The following is a 24,166-nucleotide window of genomic DNA, read 5'->3' on the forward strand; positions in this document are numbered from 1 at the left end:
CTAAAGTTTAAGGAGAGCCTACAAATAGTGCCTAGAACAGTGCCTGGCTAATGTTTATTCTAGCTAGTGATTAATATTTGTTGAACAAGTGAGTGAGCTATAAAATCTGTCATGCACTTATCTACACTCCCTTGAGGACAATCTTAATTTTTGCTACCAAAGTTTCCAACTTTGGTAATTTAGATAAATTCCTGGGCTTAAAACATAAAACAGGGAAGGAATACCCACCAGTTGATGTATCCTTCCCCCTGTCAAATCCCAGTTTCATTTGGGAGTAGAACTCTGGCTTAGCTGGTAAAGACAAACACGTCAGAAGACAACTTGCTTGCCAAAGTCTTTATAGTAAACAGCATGGCTTACAAGAAGGATAAATGTTGATTAGTTATAAATACTCCTGAACACCATGTATATTATAAGACTAACAAGAGTAGATAAGAAAGAGAAGCATGATTTATAATTAATACTGATAGAAAGTTAATTATGGGGGAGTGAGTTATTAAAATGTGACTATGATTTACTGCAATAAATCTTAACAAGGCTTTTATACTATATATTCACACCATTTTGAAAGTCCTGAAGGAACTAAAAGAGAAATGAAACAGAAGCTAATCCTTTTGGCCAACAGATAATCTGTGACAGAAAAACAGACTACTGTATTTTACAATTTCCAGGAACTAGACTGTGTAGTCATTGAACTGTTTCTTGATTAGCCACATAAATGGACCAATAGCCTACATTTTTATGAGTTCATATGGACAGAGTAGGCTGGTATCAGCTATTAAGGGTATCTGTAGTATACACTCAGCCCCTGCAGAAGTAGCGTAGATGTGTCTACAGTGTCACAAAGACCTCAAAGGCAGAAGGGTTGATCATTTCAGTCAAAGATATGAAAACCCTGTAACTGAGAGAGTGGGATCTTCAAACCAAGAATTGGCTGAAAATTGGGGACTCCATCCTCAAAGTGTCATATCTGCCTGAAAATACAATTGATTGGGTCTGATCAACTAGAGGAGGACTTGGTAAAGAGAAAGATTTAGATCAGTGGTTTAGAATAGTTTGAACTCTGATGGGTATTGATTTGCCTAGAGCATTGTGCTGAGAACAGAGTTCATGAATTATTAATCACATCTATTGTGAGTATGGGGTGAAAATGAGTTTGTCATATATTTACTGCCCCAGCATAGACTCATAGTGGAGTTATGTCCCCCACAAAGACATGTTTAAATCCTAACACTTAATTTAACTAAGTCCATATTCATGAATAGAATGAACTCATTCATTAATAGAATGAACAAAGATCCTATAGAGATGAGACCAAACTGCATAAGTCTTGGCCTTAATCCAATGTGAATGGAGTCCTTATAAGCAGTAGGAGTGAGGAGACAGAAGTAGACAGATGACCATCTGATGCAGGCAGCGATTTAGTTATGGGTTACCAGCGAGCCACCACCAAAACGCTACAGACTTCAGAGAAAGCATGGCTTACTGACTTCTTGGTTTTGTAATTCTAGCCTCCAACACTGTGAGACAATAAATTCCTGTTGTTTTAGGTAACCTGTCTTGGTACTTGTTATAGGAGCCCTGGAAAACTAAGACAGAACTTGAAGAGATAAGACTTGATCTTTTGGGTAGAAATGCAATTAAGAGAGTAGTTTCAACCTGGGTTTGTTAACAAAGACATAGGCTAGGGCAGGGCGTGGTACAAGGTCCTCAGATTGAAATAGCTTTCTTATAGGACTATAGAAATCTGACCTCAGCCTTCTGAAGCAATGATGGGCATGTGAGGGAGGGCTTTAGAGCTGGTTTCCTCTAGTTTTCTTCCTTTTTTTCTCGCATGGGTACCTCCAGTTTTAAATCTAATAAGTTGGCCATGGGTGAGGTCTATTTACAATGAGTGTATCAAAGGAAAACCAGTCTGTCATGTATTTAGAACAAGCAAACATTAATTTGTTTATCAGTCTTTTAATCTCTGGTAGACGAGCATATTCTGGGAATAGGAAATCATTCTAGAGTGGTATAACTACCCCTATCTCACCCCAGAAAGTCAGCATTGTTTTGAAAGCCCATCAGTAGAAGAAATTTCTGCTTCTGGCTTCTCTGTAAGGATGCACTTTTACCAAACTGGGAACATTAGGAGAATTGCTTAGAAGAAAGAAGTATTTCAACCTGCAAGAATTGAGATGTCTTCGAAATACCCTGTACTGCCTCAAGGGTATTTATTCCCTTGACTTTCTCCCTATGGGGTTGCTTCAAACTAGCAGACCTTTCTAGAGATGTGGAGAGAGGCTTTTCTTGGGTCCTGGCAATTGCTCCTTCTTCTTTTCCTTTTGGACGTAGACAAAAGCTCCCTTGTTACCAACCACAGGCTATGGCACCATCCTTTGTGATCTCCCCTTTGCTAACCCCACCTTGAATTATTATTATTTCTTTGAGCCAATAATTTCCTCCTGGGATCCTGACTGATACAACATCTAATATGATGAAAAAAAAATTTCAGTGTGAAGTAAGAGTATTGTGGAATCCCGAGAAAAAGAGAGAGAGAGAGAGAGATTTCATTAGTGCATATTTTGGTTTGCTAAAACTATCAGAATTCAGTACACCAAAAATGTGTTGGCTTTTTAAATGGGATTTATTAGGTCACAAATTTACCGTCCTAAGGCCATAAAAATGTCCAAACTAAGGCATCAACAAGAGGATACCTTTACTGAAGAAAGGCCAGTGGCATCCAGTGTTTCTCTGTCACAGGGGAAGGCAAAATGGTGACGTCCGTTGGCCTTTCTCTCCTGAGTTGGTTTCCAAATGGCTCTTTCAGCTCTTGTGGGTCCTTCTGACTTCTTCTGGGACATTTTCTTGTTCTCTTAGCTTCTCTCAGCTCTCTCATAAAGGGCTCCAGGAGAGGATTAAGATCACCTGGAATTAGGTGGGTTACATCTCCACGAAAACAATCTAATCAAAAGGTCCTACCTACCAAAAGTCTGCATTCACAAGTTTGGATTAAAAGAGCCTGGCTTTTGTGGACTACATAACAGTTTCAAACCAATGCAGTGCATCACCCCAATTTGTGACATGCTTTCGACTCAAACCTGGTAAAATATGGAATAAAAAAGTGGGCCAGGTAGAAGGACAAATGCCAAGGTCTCACCTTGCCCTTTGTAAACATCTTGATCTCTTTGCCTACTGCCTAGTAACGGCTTGCTCTGCTGCAGTTGAAAGTTTTACTTCTCTATTTCTAAGTAGAATCATTTAGTTATGTAACACTTTCCTTAGGAATCTATCACAAAAATCTATCATTATCCCTTCGGTTGATAATATAACCATCCTTTTAGTAAGGGTTCTTCTTTAAGTTCTTCCTAAAATTAATGTAAATTGTAAAATCATTACAGCTTCCATTCTCTACTCTCTTTTGAATTTAGAACCATAGCCAGAATTTCCAAGTTGGAAGGGATGTTTGAAACCATGTTGTCCAATTTTCTCCTTTTTACACACGTGAAACTGAAATCTCTGTAACTGGATGGTGAAATCCCTCACTCAAAGCCCCATAGCTAGTGGTTATGGTGGACATCAGATCCCATGAAACCCACAGCCCTGTTTTCCTTTAAAGACAGCCCAGTCCAAGCCTTCCACCTAGAGGTATAAAGACTTGGCCCTACTGAGAATTAGTGGCCTGAGGAATAAAGGCCTCTAGGAGCTTTGCAAGACGAGAGGGGAGGAGAGAGAAATATAAAGAAGGAAAAATATTTTTAACTCCTGTAGAAAATTTCTGAGGTGTGAATTGAGATCTATGATTTCATCAGAAATACTACAACTCAGCTACCAAAAATTCCTGCCACTTTTTTTAATAGGGAGGAGTTTTTCAGCAAAGAAATCATGGTATTGGAATGGGCAACTCAGGTAAAGAAGTTAGTTCTTCCCCTGAGTTTGATTTAGTCATGCACACTAAATGAGGGCACCAGAGATGATTCTTTCCACTCACGAACTGATGTCTGCAAGACTGAATTTTGACCTGTTAATTGCTGTGAATGATACTCTAACTGCGATCAGTACATGGTATAGATTTGCTATCATTTCCTTGATCCTAGGAGTATTGATTACGGTCAAAATTTATTCTTAATCTAATATGACTGGCCTCTCACACATAATTTATTCTTTTAATGTGGCAATGTCAAAGACAGACTAGATCTGCAACCACTTTGGTAAAAGATGCTTCCTTAACAATTTGAAAAAAATAAGCCCTGAAATGGCACTCCTGTTATTTTAATTCCATCTCCTTCATGTCTTCACATTTTGACATTCTTCTGTGTATAAATTGCTACTGACTTTAAATGGGCCTGAGCTATTGGAAGTAGGCAAGAAAAAAGTATAAGACAGGGTGGTGCGATGGTGGCTCAGTGGCAGAATTCTCACCTGCCATGCCCGAGACCTGGGTTTGTTTCCCAGTGCCTGCCCAAGCAAAAAAAAAGAAAGAAAGAAAAGAAAAGAAAAAGAGGTATAGGACAACTGCTCTTAGTAATGTGCATATTTGGAGAGACACAGTTTCATAAACTCTCTTGAAACTGTGAAGGGAATTGATAGTCCAAGTTACAGACTACTCAGGACCAAATGTTTTCAGTCCGGCTTTCCACCAGCTTATTGCCATCCCACCTTCACTTGTGTTGCTCACAACTAGTTAGGTCAAAACCGTGTTTTTAGAATCAGAAGTCTAGAGGTGTGCTGGTTGGGTTGGTGCTTTCTCTTCACTCTTCCTATATTTCATGTGTGAGATGCTGTTAGAAAATTCCTGATAATGGTGTGCTTGTCTTGTTTTCTAAGACTATGACTTTGGGCAGAGCTGTGAGGGCTGAAAAATCACAAAACACAAATAATTGCACATTTTTGTTAATATGTTACAAAATAGACAACTTTCTGTTTTATAACAATTATTTTCTTACCCAAAGTTGTTAGACATTTTTCTTTTAGAGTGACGAAAATTACCTAATGAAAACAATAAAAATAACTTCTTATTATTCATCTTCTACCTTTATGAAAATGTTCAACACTTAGAAAAGCATTATGTGAATACATACAAGATGATACAAAATCACAACATTGTTAAAGGACTCAGGAGGAATTTTGGTTCATTTAACCATATTGAAGTATATGAAAACACTTGCTTCTCTGACCTGTAAAATCAGAAACACATGGATTTGAGAAATTGAGAAATGTCTGAATGTAATAAAAAATGTGTTTGTCATTTTATAGTTATCACACAGGCATCCCCAGTACTACTATGTTGCTACCACTGCTAATGCAGTTATTGCTACTAATGACAGCTGATGTTTACTGAGCACATACTCTGAGCCAGCCACTGTTACAAGTGCTTTACCATGTCTTGTTAATTTTACTAAACAACCCAAGGAAGTAGAAAACATTAGTGACTGTATTTTCTAAATAACAACAACAACAACAACAAAACAAAGCACAGAGTCTAAAGTTACACAGTACATGGCAGAGTCAGAATTCAAATTCAGACTTAGAGCTCTTACCCTTAACCAATAAAAAATCTTCTAGGACAATACCTTCCAAAGTGTTTGCCATGTCCATTAAAAGCTTCTGAAGAAAAGAAAAGGAAAAGTCCATACATTTAAATGAATTTGGGAAAGACTGAAATCGTAACCCCTTTAAATGGCATAATTTGTGCTATATTAAAAGTTGTGAGAATTTTCTCAGAAAGAAACCTATATAACAGGATGTCAACCCCTTCCCCCACCTTGCAAGGTGCTAAACCTTTAGTTGCTAGCTGTTGAAGAGGTCCAAGAGCTCCCAGGAAAGGCTACAGGACTCTGAAGAGTGGCTATTTTATCAACTGGAACAGAAATAAATCAATATTTTAACAAACTTCATAATTGTACCCATATGTATTAGCTGAATGATTTTGAAAATGCGAAAAGATTTTGCTCCTGAATAAAACTCTTCACTTCTCTTAGTTTCCTCATTTGAAAAATGAGTGGGTCATATTAAACAATCTTTGCAATTACTTTGAAAACAATGTATGGGTTGTAAATAAGCCTTTAATTCAAGCTATCATGCGCACTGTGATATTTCTATAGTATGTGGACTATTGTACACGGTTAGTAAACATTTTAAAATATAGAGAACTTAAAATCCATTTGTAATTTGGCACATTAAGATGAACTGAATTTTAGGTCTGAATTTTTTTTTTTTGGTATGTTGTATGGCGGGGTCACATTTCATTCTTTTTCCATGTGAGTATCCTGTTATTGCGGCACCATTTGTTGAATTGTTTTTGTTTGTTTGGTTTGGGAAGGGCATGGGCTGGGAATCAAACCTGGGTCTCCCACATGGTGGATGAGAATTCTACCACTGAACTACCCTCATACCCCCAGAATTTTAAGTCTGAATTTAACGAATCTTTACGTAGAAGTTTTCAAATACATTGCTACTAAGACCACGAGGGGCTTCTTATTTCTCATTTTCTATCTCTTGCATGTCAAATGATGGAGAAGAACATTCAACAAATTAAAAATCCACTATTTGGATCTTAATGAAAAGCAAAGGGGCCCCCAAACAGAAATGGCTGAGGAAAAATGGGAATTAAGATGGAGGCCATGCTTTCATCTGAAGATGGTTCTGTGGCTGAAGTTACCTGTTCATGGGAGCTGCCGTTGCCAGGGTTACCCAGGGGTAGAGGGAGTCAGTAGGTACAAGTCATTCTCCTCTCCCACTGGGTCAGGGGCCCCTCACATGGCATACACCAGGACTCTCTCCAGGGCTTTGCCTGCCAGCTCTCACACCTCCTGAGAAGCCTACCCAATCTTTAGGTTGTCTACTAGCTAGCCAACTTAGAACCAAAGATCACAGAGGAGGGATTTTTCTCTTTAAAAAATGTGAAATCAGCAACAATGACATTGCTGCTTCCTACCTCCCACCCTCTCTCTGGTCTTGCTTGTTTCTACCCCACAGGGTAATGTAGGTTCCAGATTTGGAAGGTAAAAAGGAGGAATTTTATATCTACTTCTTACTTTTTTCTTCATAGAGACATGCACAGAATGTTTGTGAAATTTTGTATTTTGTATTTGTCTGATGGAGCATTTCAAACATTTGCAGATCTTATGTTTGTAGATTTCTCTACATTTTAAGTTATCAACAATTTCTAAGCCAAGACAGACTTTCATCCTGTGGATGAAAGATCTTGCCTTTAGCTGGTGTTTTTTGCTTATCTTTAGATATGAACCATTGCTTAAGAGGTCCTATTCCTCTCCCTCTTTATATATTATTTCTGAAACCCACCGAAAAACTTTACTTAAAGAAACTTATAAGGAAAGACTTAGAGACACAGTGGTTAAATAGGGAAAAATCATTTTATCCTTTTATATGTGTTTTTTTGTTATGGCTAAATAATAAATATATTTCTAATGTTTGGAATAAAAATAGTTCTCTGGGAGGGCCGCGGTGGCTCAGCGGGCAAAGTGCTTGCCTGCTATGCCGGAGGACCTCGGTTCGATTCCCGGCCCCAGCCCATGTAACAAAAACGGAGAAACAGAATACAATAAAACAAGAAAATGTTTAAAAATGTTTCCCTTTCTTCCTTCCTTCCTTCCTTCTATCCTTCCTTCCTTCTCTCTGTCTTTCCTTTAAAAAAAAAAAAAAAAAAAAAAAATAGTTCTCAGTTTATAATATTTGCTTCCCAGTGGCTAAAATAAGTTTATTAAGCATGAATGAGATTAAAATAAATTCATGATGTGAATGTTCGGATATGTGTGTATTATACATAATACATCATGTCATATGTAGTTTATATATACTGCCCCCAAAATATCCTAATAAATCTTGCCTCCACAGTTACATTATTTTAAAATTAAAATTAAAAATAATTTAAACTTAAAATTTATGTTTTGAATATAGACTTGGGTTGCGCATATAGAGTTAATAAGAATATAAAAATGAAATAAATTACTATTACATGCATACATGACCTATTAAATTAGCTCATTTATTTAATCCAAGATAATTTCAAGGAAAATGGTGTCATCCTCATTTTACAGATACAAAAACCAAGGTATAGAAGAATCAAACAATTTACCCAAGTTCACACAGACTTTACTATTAGCAGATTATGAATTCAAACAAAGACTTTTTCTGATTTTAAGGACTTTTTACTAAATCAAACTGTGGTTTCTTTTACTCAATTATTTTAAGGCATGGAGATTCCTCATTTTAGTTTTCCAGGAAAGTGTTGCTAAACATTGAAATAGTGGAAAAGTGTAAATAGATAAACACTAGCAATAGGTAAAATATTAGTCATAATTGTAGCACTAAAAATTATTCCCTACACATTTTAAGGTGTCATTGAAGACTTAAGCCAGCTAATTAAGAGACGTCTCAAAGGCAGATTTTCACTGTTTTTTGCTTAATATATGACTTGTGAAAATGTACAAACATTGTTAATCCTCTGTATAATGGTTCCATTTTTGCCATGTCTGAAGGAAAGTATTTCCCAAATGGATGCATGACCTCTCGATAAATTTGTACTCCACCAGGAAAATAAAAGTTTTTAATTTCTTCATGCATTAGTTCAGGTTTTTCTTTGTTCATTAGTTCAGGTTTGCAGATACCAAAAATGGGACACAATGAGATTTATTGGGGGAAGAGCAGGAAGCCTTTAGGCTGGGATGAAGTTTTTTTCTTTACTCATACAAATTTTTTATTGTGAAAAATAATATGTACACAAAAAAGCAATAAATTTCAAAGCACATTGCAACAATTAGTTGTAGACCAGGTTTTAAAGCTTGATATGGGTTATAATTCCACAATTTTGGAATTTTACTTCTAGCTGCTCCAAGACACTGGAGACTAAAAAAATATCAATATAATGACTCAGCAATCATGCTCATTTGTTAAATCCTATCTTCTCTATTATAACTCCAGCTTCTCCTTTGATCTTTCTCCCAATCTTTAGGGGTATTTGGGATATGCCCATTATAACTCTTTCATGTTGGAAAGGGCTGTCAATAATATGGGATAGGGGGATGGAACTAGTTGATGTTCTGGAGAGGATGGTCCCTCTGGACTTCAGGACCTATCTGGCTTAGGAACCCATCTGGAGGTTGTAGGTTTTGGGAAAGTAATCATAATGCATGGGAATCTTTGTAGAATCTCAGATAAAGTCCTGGGTGTACTTAAGGGTTGGCAAGAATGGTTTTGATTGGGGTTTGGCAAACCATGGAAAATAGCAGTATCTAGTTGAAGCTTGTGTAAGAGTAGCCTCTCAACTGTATTTGAACTCTCAGCCATTGATACTTTATTTGTAACACTTCTTTTCCCCCTTTTTGTCAGGAAGGCATTAACTGATACCAGTTAAGATGCACAATATCTATTGTGTGAGTTCTGGGATTGGATTTACTTTTTCTTCTTGTCCTAGATATAGAAGGAAAAAATGAAGGATTAGGAAACAAGCCTAGTATACATGTACCTAGTATACATATCTACACTTTAATAAAAAAGTTTTCCTCTAAGAGCCACCATAATAGGTGCTGCTATACTGTGGTCTTGGGTGTTAGGGTGAGGTAGATAACTACCCATTGCTTGCATGCAAAATTTATTTGAATTGATGAAAGACTTTCTAGGATTCTGCCTGCCCCACCTACCCCCAACCACTAGGATGGGATGGATGTCAGTTGAAAGATCACTATTAAGAAATCCTGTTACAAGGAAATAAGTTACAAGAAAACACTTTTCTTTTGAAAAAATTAAACTTTCAATAAAATGGTCTTTCTTTGCCCTTTGTCAAATAGGCAAAGGTTTGGGCATTTTAGATACTTGTAATTGAAAAATAAGAAAGATAGCTTGTATGTGAAAAAGCTATTATAACTAGTCAAAGAGAGAAAGGGTTATAAGCCTGTGGGAACCAGCTTCTGAAACCCTTTTCACGAAGATGGCCCCGAACTCGGAGAAGGAAGCCCCTGCCCTCCCAAACCGAAGCCAAAGCAAAGGCTTTGAAAGCCAAGAAGACAGTGCTGAAAGGTGTTCACAGCCACAACAAAAAGAAGACCCACACTTCACCCACATTTCACTGGCCCAAAACTCTGTGTCTCAGAAGATAACCCAAATATCCTCGGAAGAACGCCCCCAGGAGAAACAATCTTGACCACTATGCCATCATCAAGTTCACCCTGACCACTGAATCAGCCCTGAAGAAGACTGAAGACAACACTCTTGTGCTCACTGTGGATGTCAAGTCAAGGCCAACAAGCATCAGATCAAACAGACTGTGAAGAAGCTTTATGACACTGAGTGGCCAAGGTCAACACTCTAATCAGGCCTGATGGAGAGAAGAAGGCGTATGTTCTACTGGCTCCCGACTGTGATGCTTTGGATGTTGCCAACAAAATTGGAATCATCTAAACTGAATGCAGCTGGAAAATTCTAAATGTAAAATTTTTGACCATTGAAGAAGAAAGAGAGAGAGAGAGAGAGAGAGAGAGAGAGAGAGAAAGAGAGAGAAGGGGCAAACTAAAGGAAGGCTGTAATGTTGAATCTATTAAAGAATCTGATGATCAGAGTAAAAATATGATGAAGTAGAAAGAACTTAAGCTTTAGAATCTCATCATTTTTGGTTCAGTCTATTAATAATTATGTGAAATCTAAGTTTTTTTTTTAAATTCCTATTTTCTTCCTCTGTAAAATGGGGATATTTCTCGACTATCATTTGCTAGGCTTTTAATATATACCGAGAATTCTGCCAATTTTTTGTACTCTCATCTTAATTGGAATTACCACTATTTAAGGCAAGTGTAATTGCCCTCACTTTACAGAGAAAAATTAGACTCAGGGAAGTTAAGAAACTTGCTCATCTTCCATAGTAATAAGTGGAAAGTTTGGGTTTGTGACCCTTAGCTCTAATGCTACAAACCCTCCCAGTGTCAGGGTATCGTAATGAATATTATAAACTCATGATTCCCATATTTTATCCCATAGTGTTTGAGTTAGGTCTGCTCTTTTCAGGAAGTGATAAAGGAATATTTACTGGTGTAGTGTTTTTCATAGCCTTTAATGGAGTTTTTTTTTTCTAATAAGTTATTTGACACCATAATGCTCCTCTCACTCTTTTACAAAAGTGCAGACTCATATAAATTATTTATTATCTAGTGTGGAAAAAAAGATTTGTAGGTTTGTGAAAAGATTTATTATGCCCTGGCAATAGCTGGAGGAATTCTTGACTATCACATCATTGTGATTGGGAATTACTATATTGGTTACAAATCATTTTGGATTTACATTAACAAAAATCTTCCATTAAGTAGGATGTCAGTGTAACATAGAAAAGAAGTTGAATTGGAATCAAATAAAAGACTACCTCACTTATTTCTCTAATCATAGTATACACAGAATGAGCTAAAAAGTTGAAGGAGAGTGGCAAGATTACTACAACTAAGGGAGGTGTGACAGGTAGAAGCGCCCCATCTCCCCAAATTAAAACATAATAGAAGCAAAAGAAATTCAGTGCAAAAGAAACAGTGGTATAAAATGTTAATATTTAGTATTTGTAAAAATTCTTTGTTTTAATTGTAGCCAATAGTGTGATATTCTTAGCATGTTCAATTTAGTTCAACAATCATAAATGCTTGTCATGGGACAAGAATGTGGACAAACAAAAGTGAAAGCCTAAACATACCCACCCCCCACACCTTCCCTGACAGGCCTGCCCTGGAAGTTCTCTCTGTAGCTGGGGAGACATACTACCAGATGATGTGATATGCAGAATGCAATAGCTGCCGTGCTAAGGGAATGCATGGGGAGATGGGGGCTGACTCGAATGCTGGAAGGGTGACCTTGTCATCATTTTTAAATTTTAAGGGAGTAGCTGTTCTCAAATTGTTGCTGTTGAAGAATGGGGTACTTGCACAGGAAACAGAGTCAAAAGATTATCAGGGGACCCTTAAAGACAAAGGTAGGCACTCTATTCACTTAGAGACCAGAAAGAAATACAATGCAAGAAAAACTGGAGAGCCTATGACCCAGAATTGACATATAAATATTTTTTCATATGCTGTATGGTGGGGTCACATTTCATTATTTTTTCATGTGTGTATCCCGTTATTGCAGCACCATTTGTTGAAAATTTTTTTGTTTGTTTGGCTTTTTGTTTGGTTTTGCTTGTTTGTTTGTTTTTTAGGAAGTACGTGGACCGGGAATCGAACTCTGGTCTCCCACATGTCAGACAATAATTTTACCACTGAACTATCCTTGCACCCCCTCCGAATTGATATTTGACAACAAATTTATATTATCGACTATGTTTATCTGGTATACTTCAATAAAAAATGAAACAATTTTGATGTTTTTCTTACTACAAAATTAATGCATGTTTTTTATGGAAAATAAGGAAAAAATAAATAAAAATCACCTGTAACATCATTATCAAGATGAAAAAAGTTAACATTTTACTGCATGGTGTTCTAGTATTTTTGTATTCTTATGTAAATGAAAAATCACAAAAATGTGGTCAACACTGTGAATATTATTTTGTAGTCTGCTTTTCTAACTTAATTTTTTTCAATTTTCCATCCAAGTATATGGTAGAATATTTTAAAAGGCTGCATAGTATTCCATTGTAGGGATGTGTGTGATCCTTTATTCATTCAACATCTTCCCTATTTATGGACATTTAGAATGTTTTAACTTTTACAAACAATGTTGTTATAAAAATGCATAAATATATATCTTTGAACATGGTTATGATTAGTTTCCAGGGCAAAATCCTAGGAATTGCTTTCGATTTATATTTCTAAATTTCCTCTAGAAATTTTAATCGAATTACCCTCAATCGATAGTCCAAGAAACCTTCCCTATACCTCATAGCCCCAACCCTGGTCAAACTTAGTATTTAAAGATTAAATCTTTGATAACTTAATAAGCAAAAAGTTATATTTTGTTTTAATTTGTTCATCTTTTATTATTTATGACATTGAACATTTTCATAAGTTTACTAACAGTATTTTTTATATTTTTGAATTATAGAAGTGAAGATATTGTGACTTGAAATCCAAGTGTGTAATTCTGCAGTAAAGATTTTCAGTTCTTTACTAATTTTCTAACAAACTATTTTTATTTATGACACAAGTCAGGTCTACATTGCAAGAACCGCCTTTTTCTTTGGAAATAAAATAACTGTTTCCATTTACCTTCAAAGACGGCCCCTCTAAATCTGGAGTTTTGCTTTAAACATGAAACCACAGGTCGTTTCATTTCTCATTACCACTTCTCCACCTGAGTTGTCAGTTTTGGTTTTGCTCCGAAATGAGGGTAAATGAGAGGGCATCTCATTAAATCAATGTCTCTGGGCAAGGTCCATGTGCATGCCTTTTTTAGATTGTCATTTGAAAATGAATTTAAACTGACATACAATGTAAGCGCTTGTGTTTTAAATAATTACTTGAACCTAAAAATTTAAGGACAAATGAAAGTATTTTTATTTGGGATGTTAATGTGAACATTTCTTTAAGGAAATGTAACTATATTTAGGAAATAATCATATCAGAAAAGGCAGTTACAGGAAGTGACTTGTGTATGAAATAAGTCAGAAAGTTATTTGACTTGTCATATTAAGCTCTTCTTGGATGTCAGTACTTTATTCTTTGATTCAAAAAATTAGAAACTATGCAGATTGTAAGATTCATGAGGAAAAAGTTTTAGTTTTACCACTTTAGATCCTACAGACTCTAATAAAGTGCTAATAGGTGGCAGTTATCTGTGAAGGAGGCTATTTATTCAAACTTTTAATTGGGAATTTTAATCTAGTTCTATTTTATTGTAATTATCTATTTATTATGCTTTTCATTGCTTTATTTTCCTCTTTCTTATATCGCCATATGGTTGTAAAATGACCATATTCACATCAAGTGCTTTATATTCAGCTCAAATACTTTAGATTGAATATTAGCAACAAGATTCAGTACATGCTTATAAGCTGCACTTACACATTTTGTATACGTATGTGTACATGTGTGTTTGGTATGTGTGTATGCATGCAAGAGAAAGAAAAAGTTTATGTGAGTGGGTGGCTGCAAAATGCCTGCTTAAGAGTCCATCAGTTACATTGAGATTTAACTGTTTCATTGAGATTAAACCGATCTATGACTCACAGTGCATTACGAACAACAGACACTTTGCATTTACAGTTTGATGCTGGTAATTTTTTTTACTGTCTTCAAGGAAAACTCCATAGGTCCATGGCATGAAATGCATAAATTTCGCCCACTGACCTATGATGCAATGAGGAATGAATCAGGTCACATGCCCAGAAATGACATCTCGATTCAGCTTCATTATCCTCTGCATATCTTGCAGTAGCTCCAAAGAGTTTTACTTCACTAAATTTGTTGGAGCAGAGTATATGTGGAATTCACAACTTTAGGGATTTGTGAAGATTTTGTAATGGACAGCTCTTAAATGCCAAAGGTTTATGGTCTATAATAAAAAGAACAAGATTGCTTGCCTCAGAAATTAAAAAAAAATTAAAAATAGAGTCTTTAGTCCACATGATTTTTGATTCATAAAATTATATTTGATCCAAGAACATAACAAGAATATTTTCTGTCTTTTGCCCTGCCCATAAAAAGAGTAAATGGGAGAGTGAATTTATAGAATACAGATCATAAGGTATGTTAACAAGGAAAACAATTTTAATATCTTATTTTCAACTAATAGTAACATGGAATGAAATATTTCTAATTGAAATTGATAGTAACAAGCATGTAAAAATGCTGAATTTCCCATCAACATTGACAATTGTGAGGTACTTATGATGAAGTCTAACTCTTTTTAACATGGATAGGAATCTAGCTAATTGTTAAATCTCAATCAGCAAATAAGAAAATCACTGAAAAATCACTGACATCACTGTCAGGCTGATGATATCCTTAACTAGGTTTGTAGAGCATTATAAAAAGAATTTGGGGCAGTGTGATGGTGGCTCAGTGGCAGAATTCCTGCCTTCCTTGCCAGAGATTTGATTCCTAGTGCCTGGTCATGCAAAAAAAGAGAATATGAACATTGTACCATAAATCCCCTAAATGAACAACTTGCCTAGGTTAACTACTATTCGACTTAACCATAACGGCAAACTCAAAAAGTTACACTGTAATTTGAAAGTGCATTTGGATCTTAGAAATTTGGTATTCACATAAATGAACCAAGAATCTTTCAGTTTCATATTGTCTACCAACTAACAGAATAGCTCTCCCCACTTTTATAGTAATAAATTGACATTTTATATGAGTTTATATTTCCTTATGAGTTAACTTGCCATATGAACCTTCATTTTATTAACAGTTTGACACATAGATATTTAACATAGGTTTAAAAAATATGTGTGTGTTTAATGCTGTGGGTTAATCTTTGAATGCAATTCCCACTTAAGTATATTTAGGAAATGTAGCTGTATTAAGACAATAACAAAGATAACAAAAGTGACAAGGGTAACAACCTAACACCTAAAATTTAAAATCAGGTCCCTGTTAGTGATGTTGGTCCCTGCACACTTATATGTAAAATCTGATCATAATCCTTTACTCTTAGGATTGATAAAGAAGGTTGACTCAAAGCAGACTCAATAGGAACAGGCATTCATTCGCAAAAGAGAATTCAATTCACAGCAAGCTCTGTAGAAGGCAAAATGTAATTTGTAGCAGCCAAAACATTTGCAAATATTTTGATAGTTAGAATTATCCTCTCGCTTTTTCTCCTGATGGCAATTCTCTCTTTAATAGGGTTGAAGGCCATCATTTTGCTAGCATGCTACTCCAGTGGCTCTTTTAGAAGTAAGTGAGTAATTCTTTAACATGACTTGATTTTTGTGAATGAGCTCTGCAGGAAAACTGTCTCACTGTTCTCTGCGGCTTGATAAGTCATTTGACAAGTCATTTCTCACTTCTGAGATCTCGAGGGAGAATAGAGAGTGATTTGAGGAGACAAGATGAATCATAGAGGAAGATTTATTTCACTCACCTTACCATCAAACCCTGCATTTCCTCATCTATTTAAAAATTAACTTGTGACCCCTAGTAATACATTCCACCCTCAGTCACGAACATAGCTTCCTTTAAGGTAGTTCTTGCCACTAGTAACATAGAGGCAATTTTGACTCTGGAGAGTGGATGTATTAATGGAATCCCAGGAATATCAGGTTAGTTTTCATCATCTCACTATGGCCTAAATTGAGCACATGGGTGTTTACGATAATTATGTGCCTTGGGAATGTCTATTTCATAAATTAGTTCTAAATTATCAGACAACATCATAGCCAGCATTTAATGGGGAGTTTTTCTGTGTTAAGTTTGAGAAAAATGAACTGAGGAATGATTAGAATATTACTACTCCTTTGTTTCTCATTAAAGTCCTGTCAGTAGCCTTGGACTGCTTAAGCAAATGACAAAAAGCAATGTTAATCTGCAGTGATTTCTTTAGATATTTACTCAATTAGTAAGTTTTATTTTGTTTTTCTAACTTCGATGCAAGTAGCGAGGATGATTGGTTAGAACGTCAAACTAATTTTCTGGAAATTCTTCGGACTACGTGTGACTTATCCTATAACGGCATTAAATCATCACAGAATAGTCCTCAAGGTAGCTTATTATTGAGATAATAAAAACCATGAGAAGATATAAATATATGTCTATGTTTCTACAAATATCTGTATCTACCTATGTGTACACAAATAGAAATGTTCATATTAAAATGGCGAAATAGTGTTTTAAAATATGCATAATAAGACCTAGCAAATAATTTATAATAAACTTTTAATGTTATTATACTGTAAATTACGTTTCATATGAGAAAAATTCATGCCAGAGAAATATATGGCATAAAAATATACCAACTTAATCAACTTACTGAACATTTTTCTATCAGAGTTTTACTACCTATGAGATTGTGTCTATCTTTCCTACCATTTCTAGAACACTATGAAAGTAAAATGCACTAAGATTTTCTTAAAGAATAAAATTACCATATTGATTTATAGTATTACAAAGACCAACCATATACATTTTTCTTAGATGCCATTTTAAATATTCCCACCAAAAACTAAAGAATAAATTGGTGAAATAGATGTAAGATCTTTATATTTGTTAAATGATGGTGAGGAATTTTCATTAGACATTTGAGTCTGGGCATTTGTAAGCAACATTTAATAGTTAATAACAAAAGTCCACTAGCTTTATATAGTGACTTTTTACCTGATATTTTCTAAAAGTTTTATTTACATTTATTAGTCTTTAGCGTATTCTTGAGAATTCTATAGACATAAATGTTACCAACTACATTAAAATATGAAAAGATTAAAATGACTTGCATAATGTCCCTACTCTAAAGACAAACCTAGAATAACCCAAGTCTTCTCATTTCCAAACAAAAACCTTAATTTATTGTACCATTTTTTTAAGGTAGCATTTCTTAAAGGCACTGATTTACGTGACAGGTAATAGTGCTTCTGTTGGTTTGTTTTAAAGAAGTGAGCGTCTTCTATCTTTTTGTTCTTGTTTTTGTTTTAACCTGTGCAAATCTATTCAATCATTTTGAATTTAGTTTTGAAGTTTTCCAAGAAATATTATCTGAAAAAAATAAGTTTTTTTCTATAAACATAACTTATTAATATGTTGTTAGAATAACAACAATGCATATTAACATGTTGTTAAATGTTACTTACAATACAGATGAATACTGATGATAAATAGGAAAATTATTTTTTATTTAATAAAGGCTTATTAACAAATTCATCAATTTACAAAATAAAAAAACATACTTTCAACTTCTAAGTAGTTTATAAGATATACAGTATTTGAGATTTCTCTCCATGTGAAAATGCACGGAGTGAAATTTAATTACCTGGCCTCTGATAATATTCTGAACTTTCTCTGTTTTTCAAAACTATTATTTAGAAGTAAAATGTAAGTCATTTGGGTCAACAGGGGGAAAAATATAAACCACTTTTTTCTTGAATCAAACCATGTTTACCATTGCATGTTTGCTAGTAGTGCAAAGTTTTTGGTGGTTGCTGTTAATTACATGTTTTTCACTTCAAAGTCTTTAAGGAGGTTATAGACACAGGATGACTAAAAAAATATTTATCAGGTGAAGTAGCACAGGAAGGTGTCTGCGTTAAGAAAAATGTATATACAAAACAGTAATATCTTCATTACAGATTTTTCTTTTAGACTGAATACTGATCACCCTATCTTTCTGTATTTACTGAATCACATCTTAAATTATATACCCAGAACAAATTATGCTATAGGGAATGTGTAACCCTAGCATTTTAATCAAAAACAAAATGATAATTCCACATGGGGGTGAAATTAAACATTTAATGATCTTCAATTATATTAGTAGTAACATTTTTATTTGGGTAACTAGTTAACTGGGTAGTTACAACATTTAATTAAAGCAAAGTCATACCCTAATTTATAAAGACAATGAAAACTAAAGACCAAAGTAAAACACAATAAAAAATGGTTACTACAAAATTATAATGCAATATATCTCCACAAATATACTATTGTAAGGTAAATAAAGGTCAAACTTTGCCTTTTGCTTGCTGGTTAAAATACTCTAGAAGATCAAGTGGTAGATAGGTCCCAAATCATAAACACTAAACAAAATGATTTTACCCCCATGAGCTTTTTGCTAGTCCAAAGTTACTGTGAATGGACATAAGGTGAAAAACAACGTTGGGGGATGATGAAGAATCATCATATAAGATCGAGGCCAGAACTTTGCTTTGTTACTCAGGAAAATTAATTACAGAGTATGGTATTTTATGTTCTTTTCTATCTGAATTAATTCCATATTTCTCACCAGATGAAAGGGGCAGAATCCTTTAAATGTATAGCAACTTAGAGCCCGGTCTGAAGGATAGTGTGGATCAAGGGATCATGGTTCTTGAGACAGGAAAAGTCTGCAAAGTGTATTAACAATCATGAAGAATACAACTAGTCTAAGCAGCAGCTTTTATCTAAGAGTTCAGGGACACATAGGAGTTGTATTCTGTCTTATGAACTTAACTGGCAAGGATGAAATAAGGCTCGCAGCTGAGAGAACAGAGCATGGCCTAATTACATCCACAAGCACAGAGACTTTTGAGTTTGCTTTTTAAAACTTAACTCTTTGTATCATCTTATCATCAGTACTTTTCTTCTTTCTTTGCTGCTGACAACGATTAACTCTCCAACCCACCAACAGAGCTTGAAAATTCTCAGCCCCTTTTAAAGTGACACAGACCGTTTCCTTCTTCTGGCAAAATCCTCTGCGTGAATGAGGTTGGAGAGAGCCTTACTAAGGTGACTATCTGATGTCTCAGTGCTGCTCCCAAAGTCGTAGTTCTTCAAGAAAGGACACAAGCAGTGCACAATGGCCCGGCGAATGTAGCTGTCAAAGATATAGTAAATGAAAGGGTTGACACAGCTGTTGGCAAATGCCAAGGGTCCACTCACCTCCATACCCCATTGGAAAGTGACTGGGGAAAAGTAGAATTCTTGCTGCAACCCAGAGATGATAGCCAGGAGTTTGAAAGTATTGAAGGGCAGCCAGGAGAAGACAAAAGCTGCCACAACAATAAAGATGATCTTTATGGATTTCCTCAGCTTCTTGCTATGCTTTCCCGACTTCTGGTAATGAGCACACAGCTTCCTTATGATGCAACAGTAGCAAGTCACAATGCTCAGCAAGGGGGCAAAAAAGGTGAAAATTATGGCCACCAGGGCCCAGGTCAGTTTACTTGAGGAAGTGGCTCTCATCTCTGCGCAGTATGGCTTATCATCAATCAAGGTGAGCTCTCTGGACAGAAGAGTAGGCAATCCTAGGAGACAGGAGATAAACCAGATGCAGGCACAGACTAAATACGCACAGTCTCTCTTTCTGAGTTTCCTGGATACACTTGGGCACATGATGGCCAGGTAGCGGTCCACACTCATGCAGGTGAGTAAGAAGACACTGCAGTGCATGTTCACTGAGATCATGTAGGAGCTACATTTGCACAGGAAAGAGCCCGTCCTCCACAATCCTAAGGATGCTTCTTTATCTACCCAGAGAGGTAGTGTGACAAGGAAAATGAAGTCAGAAGTAGCCAAGTTGATGATAAAGATGTCAATCAGTCTTCGGCTGCCCCTTTTGAAGTGCAACGCCACCATGAGGGTGAGGTTCCCCAACACTCCAATCAGGAACACAGCGGTATAAAAGATGGGAAGGAAGACACTTGTATAAGGAACATGGGAGTAGGTCTCTTCAATCTCAGGATTTTGGCTTGTAGCATCAGGATAATCCAAATAAACTGAGGTTGTTTCTGGGTCCATCATTATAGATCAAATGCCAAATATACGAAGATTTTGACTTTTAGAAGCCTCAAGGCAGCTTTTGTTATATAACACCTGGCTCAAAAACATAGATTTAAAAATGCAGTTTCTGCCAATCCTCAGAAAGGGCCCTCAAGGAACACCACTCTGATTGGTGTTAGTTGGTTGTGGTTGTGGTTTTCTTTATTTGCATTTGCCCATGAAACCGAGGTGTTTTGTGACTTCTCTCTTCAAGACTTAAAGAAATTTGTTTCTTTAAGTCCAGGAATTAGGAAATGGATTGACTTCTTTTTTTCTTTCTTACATACTTTGGAGACCTCCTTTGCTTTTCTGATACCTCGAATTCCTTTGATCTAGCCTTCTATTTCATATACAGGGTACTATTTTACATTTAGAATTGTTAGGTAATGATGATGGAGATATTCTTTCTATTTATGTTGTTGGTGAAAATATAAAGAAAGCTAGTCTTTTATTGCATAGAGAATGGATTGAAAGCTTCTCAAAATATACCAGCCCACATCTCTAAGAAGTGTAGGGACTCAAATTAGGGCATGCGTTCTTCCCGTTTATTTGGGTCTTTCAGTTCATATACAATAGATCCTGCTTTACTCAATCATTTAAAAAAGATCCCTAAAAGGCTTGGACCACATTTTGTGTTATCTTATTTTTAAAATTTTCTACCTTGCCTAGCTTAGCACATAGTAGGTGCTTTGGAAATGTTAGTTTGGGTCAATTCAGGAAAGTTTGTTTATCTGATTTGGTGTAATTCAGCAGGGAGGACTTCAATAAGTTTAACTGTAGGTATTGTTGTCATTTATGGACCTTATAGACAGTTTTAAAAATCATAAACCCTTCTATTTTTACCCTCTTATCCACTATTGTAATTTGAGCAATAAAGTTACCACGTATTAAGTTAACATCCTTGATTAGGAGATTTGTCCCCTAGTAATCCTCAAATAGCCATCCTTATCAGACTTTATACCTCCTCTGATCTTTCTCATTCACACCTCACTTTTTAGCAGTGTTCTTTTTAGCATTTGACCCATAGATTTTCATTTAAGTACCTCCACATATCAGTGACTTCACTTTGGGGATTATAGCTCTAACAGCAGACATAACTATATTAAATAATGTTCTAAAGGAGTTGCCAATTCAGACACTGTAAAAGGCAAGTTTTTTCTGTTAATTGAAAATAACTGAGACATATGGAGCATATATTTTTCTTTCATATGCTTCCTATTACACTAGAAGAAGCATAGTAAAAATATAGCTAATCCTTTACAGGCAGAAAAGGGTCAAAGCGGTCTAGTTCTCTCCTCCCCTCCTTCCCTCTTTTTCACTTTATCTCCAAAATTCCTGTTTCATGTTGATGTTACTGTTGTATACAAGAATGTATAGCTATAGATGAAAATTTAATTGTTAGGCATTCTAACTTCTTTCTGCTGAGTTGTTAATCCTTCCATAATTAATATATTGAGAAAAATGACCCTGCCCTCTGTGCCCTTTCTGTGCCTTTTCCTTCTTTCTTCTTTCTGATATGGTATAATGTTAACAAAGTTTCAGGCATGTGAGTCCAGGGTAGGAACGGTGGCAGCTCCCCTGATCTGGGGCAGCTCTAGGTTGATTCGTGGGCCTGGGCCTACTTTTCCCTGAATCCCCGTGCTAGTTAGTTTCTTAAGGGGTGTATCCTACACTAAATATAGGCTGCAGATGAGAGAAACTAATTAATAGCTTTGACTTTTCTGGGACAGAAACTGTTCCACCGAGTAATCTACTAATCTATTTAGTAGATTAACTCATTTTGTCAAATAGTTTAGCATTGGATAATACGCTTGAAAAGGATTAACGTGGTGATCATGGAATATTTAAACAAAATTTGTATGTGTGTGCATGGTTTATACTTTAATTGTAATATTTGAATTTTTTACTTTGAGAAAATAAGATTCATTCTGGGCTTAATATTATAAGAAACAACTATATTGTGATTCATACAACGATGTGAATGAACCTGAAGGACATTATGTTGAGTGAAATGAGCCAGAAAGGAAAGAACACGATATGGTCTCACTAATATGAACTAACTATAATGAGCAAACTCTGAGCAGTAAAGTCGAAAGCTTAGGCCAGGAGATAGAAGGAGGGCAGAGATTGAGTGATCGATGCTTAAGGAGTACAGAATGTTCAATAAGGTTGATTGTAAAGGTTCTGAAATGGATAGCACTATACTTTGTGATAGTAGCACATTACTGTAAGTGCAATTACAAGGCTGAATATAAATATGATTGAAAGAGAAGGGCTACAGTTGTGTATGCCACCAGAAGGGAGGCTAGAGGATAAAAACTGGGACTTTATAACTTAATGAGACCTAGAGTAGATGATGATGGTGATTAATTATATAAATATAAGAAGGTTCTTATATAAACTAGAACAAATGTATGCCACTATTACGAGGTGTTAATAATAGGGTGGAATATGGGAAAACTACAATTAATGTAAACTAAGGTCTACAGTAAATAGTAACATAATATTCTGCCATTAATGATAACAAAGACACTATACCAAAGCTAAATGTCAATAATAGGGGGATATATGGAATATGGGACTTTTTCTTCAGAAGAAATGAGAAAGTTCTCATATTAACTGTAGTGGTGAATGTATTATTATGTGATTATACCCAGAGCTACTGATTGTACATTTAGGATGGATTGTACTATGTGTAAATCAAACTGCTAAAAAAGAATAGTGGGGGCAAGGTTGGGAGATGTTTTGGATTTTCTTTCTTCTTTTCATTTCTTTTTATTTTTTGGAGTAATGAAAATGTTCTAAAATTGATTGTGGTGATTGAATGCACAACTATGTGATGATACTGTGAGCTAATGATTGTGTACTTTGTGTACTTTGGATGGATTATATGGTGTGTGAATATATCTCAATAAAATTGCATTAAAAATAATATGACCCAGGAATTCAGCGTAAAAGTATTAAAAAAATGGAAAAGAGCTTATGCTCATGCTCTAGAGGAAAACATTGTAGGCCTCGAATTTTCTTTCAACCTTTAAGTTATGAGTCTGCTGATGTGATCGATCTCAAATAAATCTGACCCCCTCAACAAACTATTGAAACAGCTGTGGACAAAATGGCTTGCTTTATCTTATAAGATTAATTGAGAATAATACATTTAGTCATGTAATGTTACAATAAGAGAACATCTTTTATGTGTCAAGTGCATCTTGGGATGTAATTTAGGAAAAAACATGTTTAGGCAAAAAAAGAGAACTAATAGCATAGTCCTGGCTTTTAATAACTCAAAAGCTATGATCCTGTCAGAAGACCAAAATTATACTTGACTCGGCAAAATAGGGAGGGTCACAGCAGTAAAATAAGCTTGGCATAGCGGTCATTTTTCAAACTTTAAATACTCTTTGAAATGAACACGAGGCTACTAAAATAAAGTAGCTAACGAAATGTAGACCATGAGTGTATCAGAAGGCAATATGAGCCAGGTGATGAAAAAAAAAAGAAAAAGTAAATATTAGAAACCAAATTACAGACCAAATGCCACTTCCTCAGTTATGCCTTTCCCAGACAAAAAACCCCTCAATCCTAGCCCCAAACCCTAGGGATCCTCAAATAGCCATCCTTATATTCCTCTGATCTTTCTTATTCACATCTAACCTTTTAGCAGTGGATTTTTAGCTTTTGACCCATAGATTTTCACTTACGTATCTCCACTCTTAGCCGAAACAATTGCTTCCATCTTTGTATTTCTTAAGAATTTTTAAATTACTGCTCATGAAGTACATGCCTCATTTCACATGGTT

The 24,166-nt window shown here is 35.5% G+C and overlaps 1 protein-coding gene and 1 pseudogene across 1 annotated transcript; one reads left to right on the top strand and one right to left on the bottom strand.

The window, feature by feature from the left end:
• The first annotated feature begins 9,931 nt into the window (after window positions 1-9,931).
• On the top strand, window positions 9,932-10,401 carry LOC143647896 (large ribosomal subunit protein uL23 pseudogene; annotated as a pseudogene).
• An 8,142-nt stretch (window positions 10,402-18,543) lies between these two features.
• Window positions 18,544-20,427, bottom strand: GPR15 (G protein-coupled receptor 15). The gene has a single exon (XM_077117579.1). It carries the CDS (start codon window positions 20,346-20,348, stop codon window positions 19,260-19,262), a length of 1,089 nt encoding a protein of 362 aa, XP_076973694.1. The 5' UTR covers window positions 20,349-20,427; the 3' UTR covers window positions 18,544-19,259.
• Between the last annotated feature and the right edge of the window lie 3,739 nt (window positions 20,428-24,166).

Source organism: Tamandua tetradactyla, chromosome 10 (genome assembly GCF_023851605.1).
Source record: "Tamandua tetradactyla isolate mTamTet1 chromosome 10, mTamTet1.pri, whole genome shotgun sequence".
In the NCBI taxonomy this organism is placed as follows: Eukaryota; Metazoa; Chordata; class Mammalia; order Pilosa; family Myrmecophagidae; genus Tamandua; species Tamandua tetradactyla.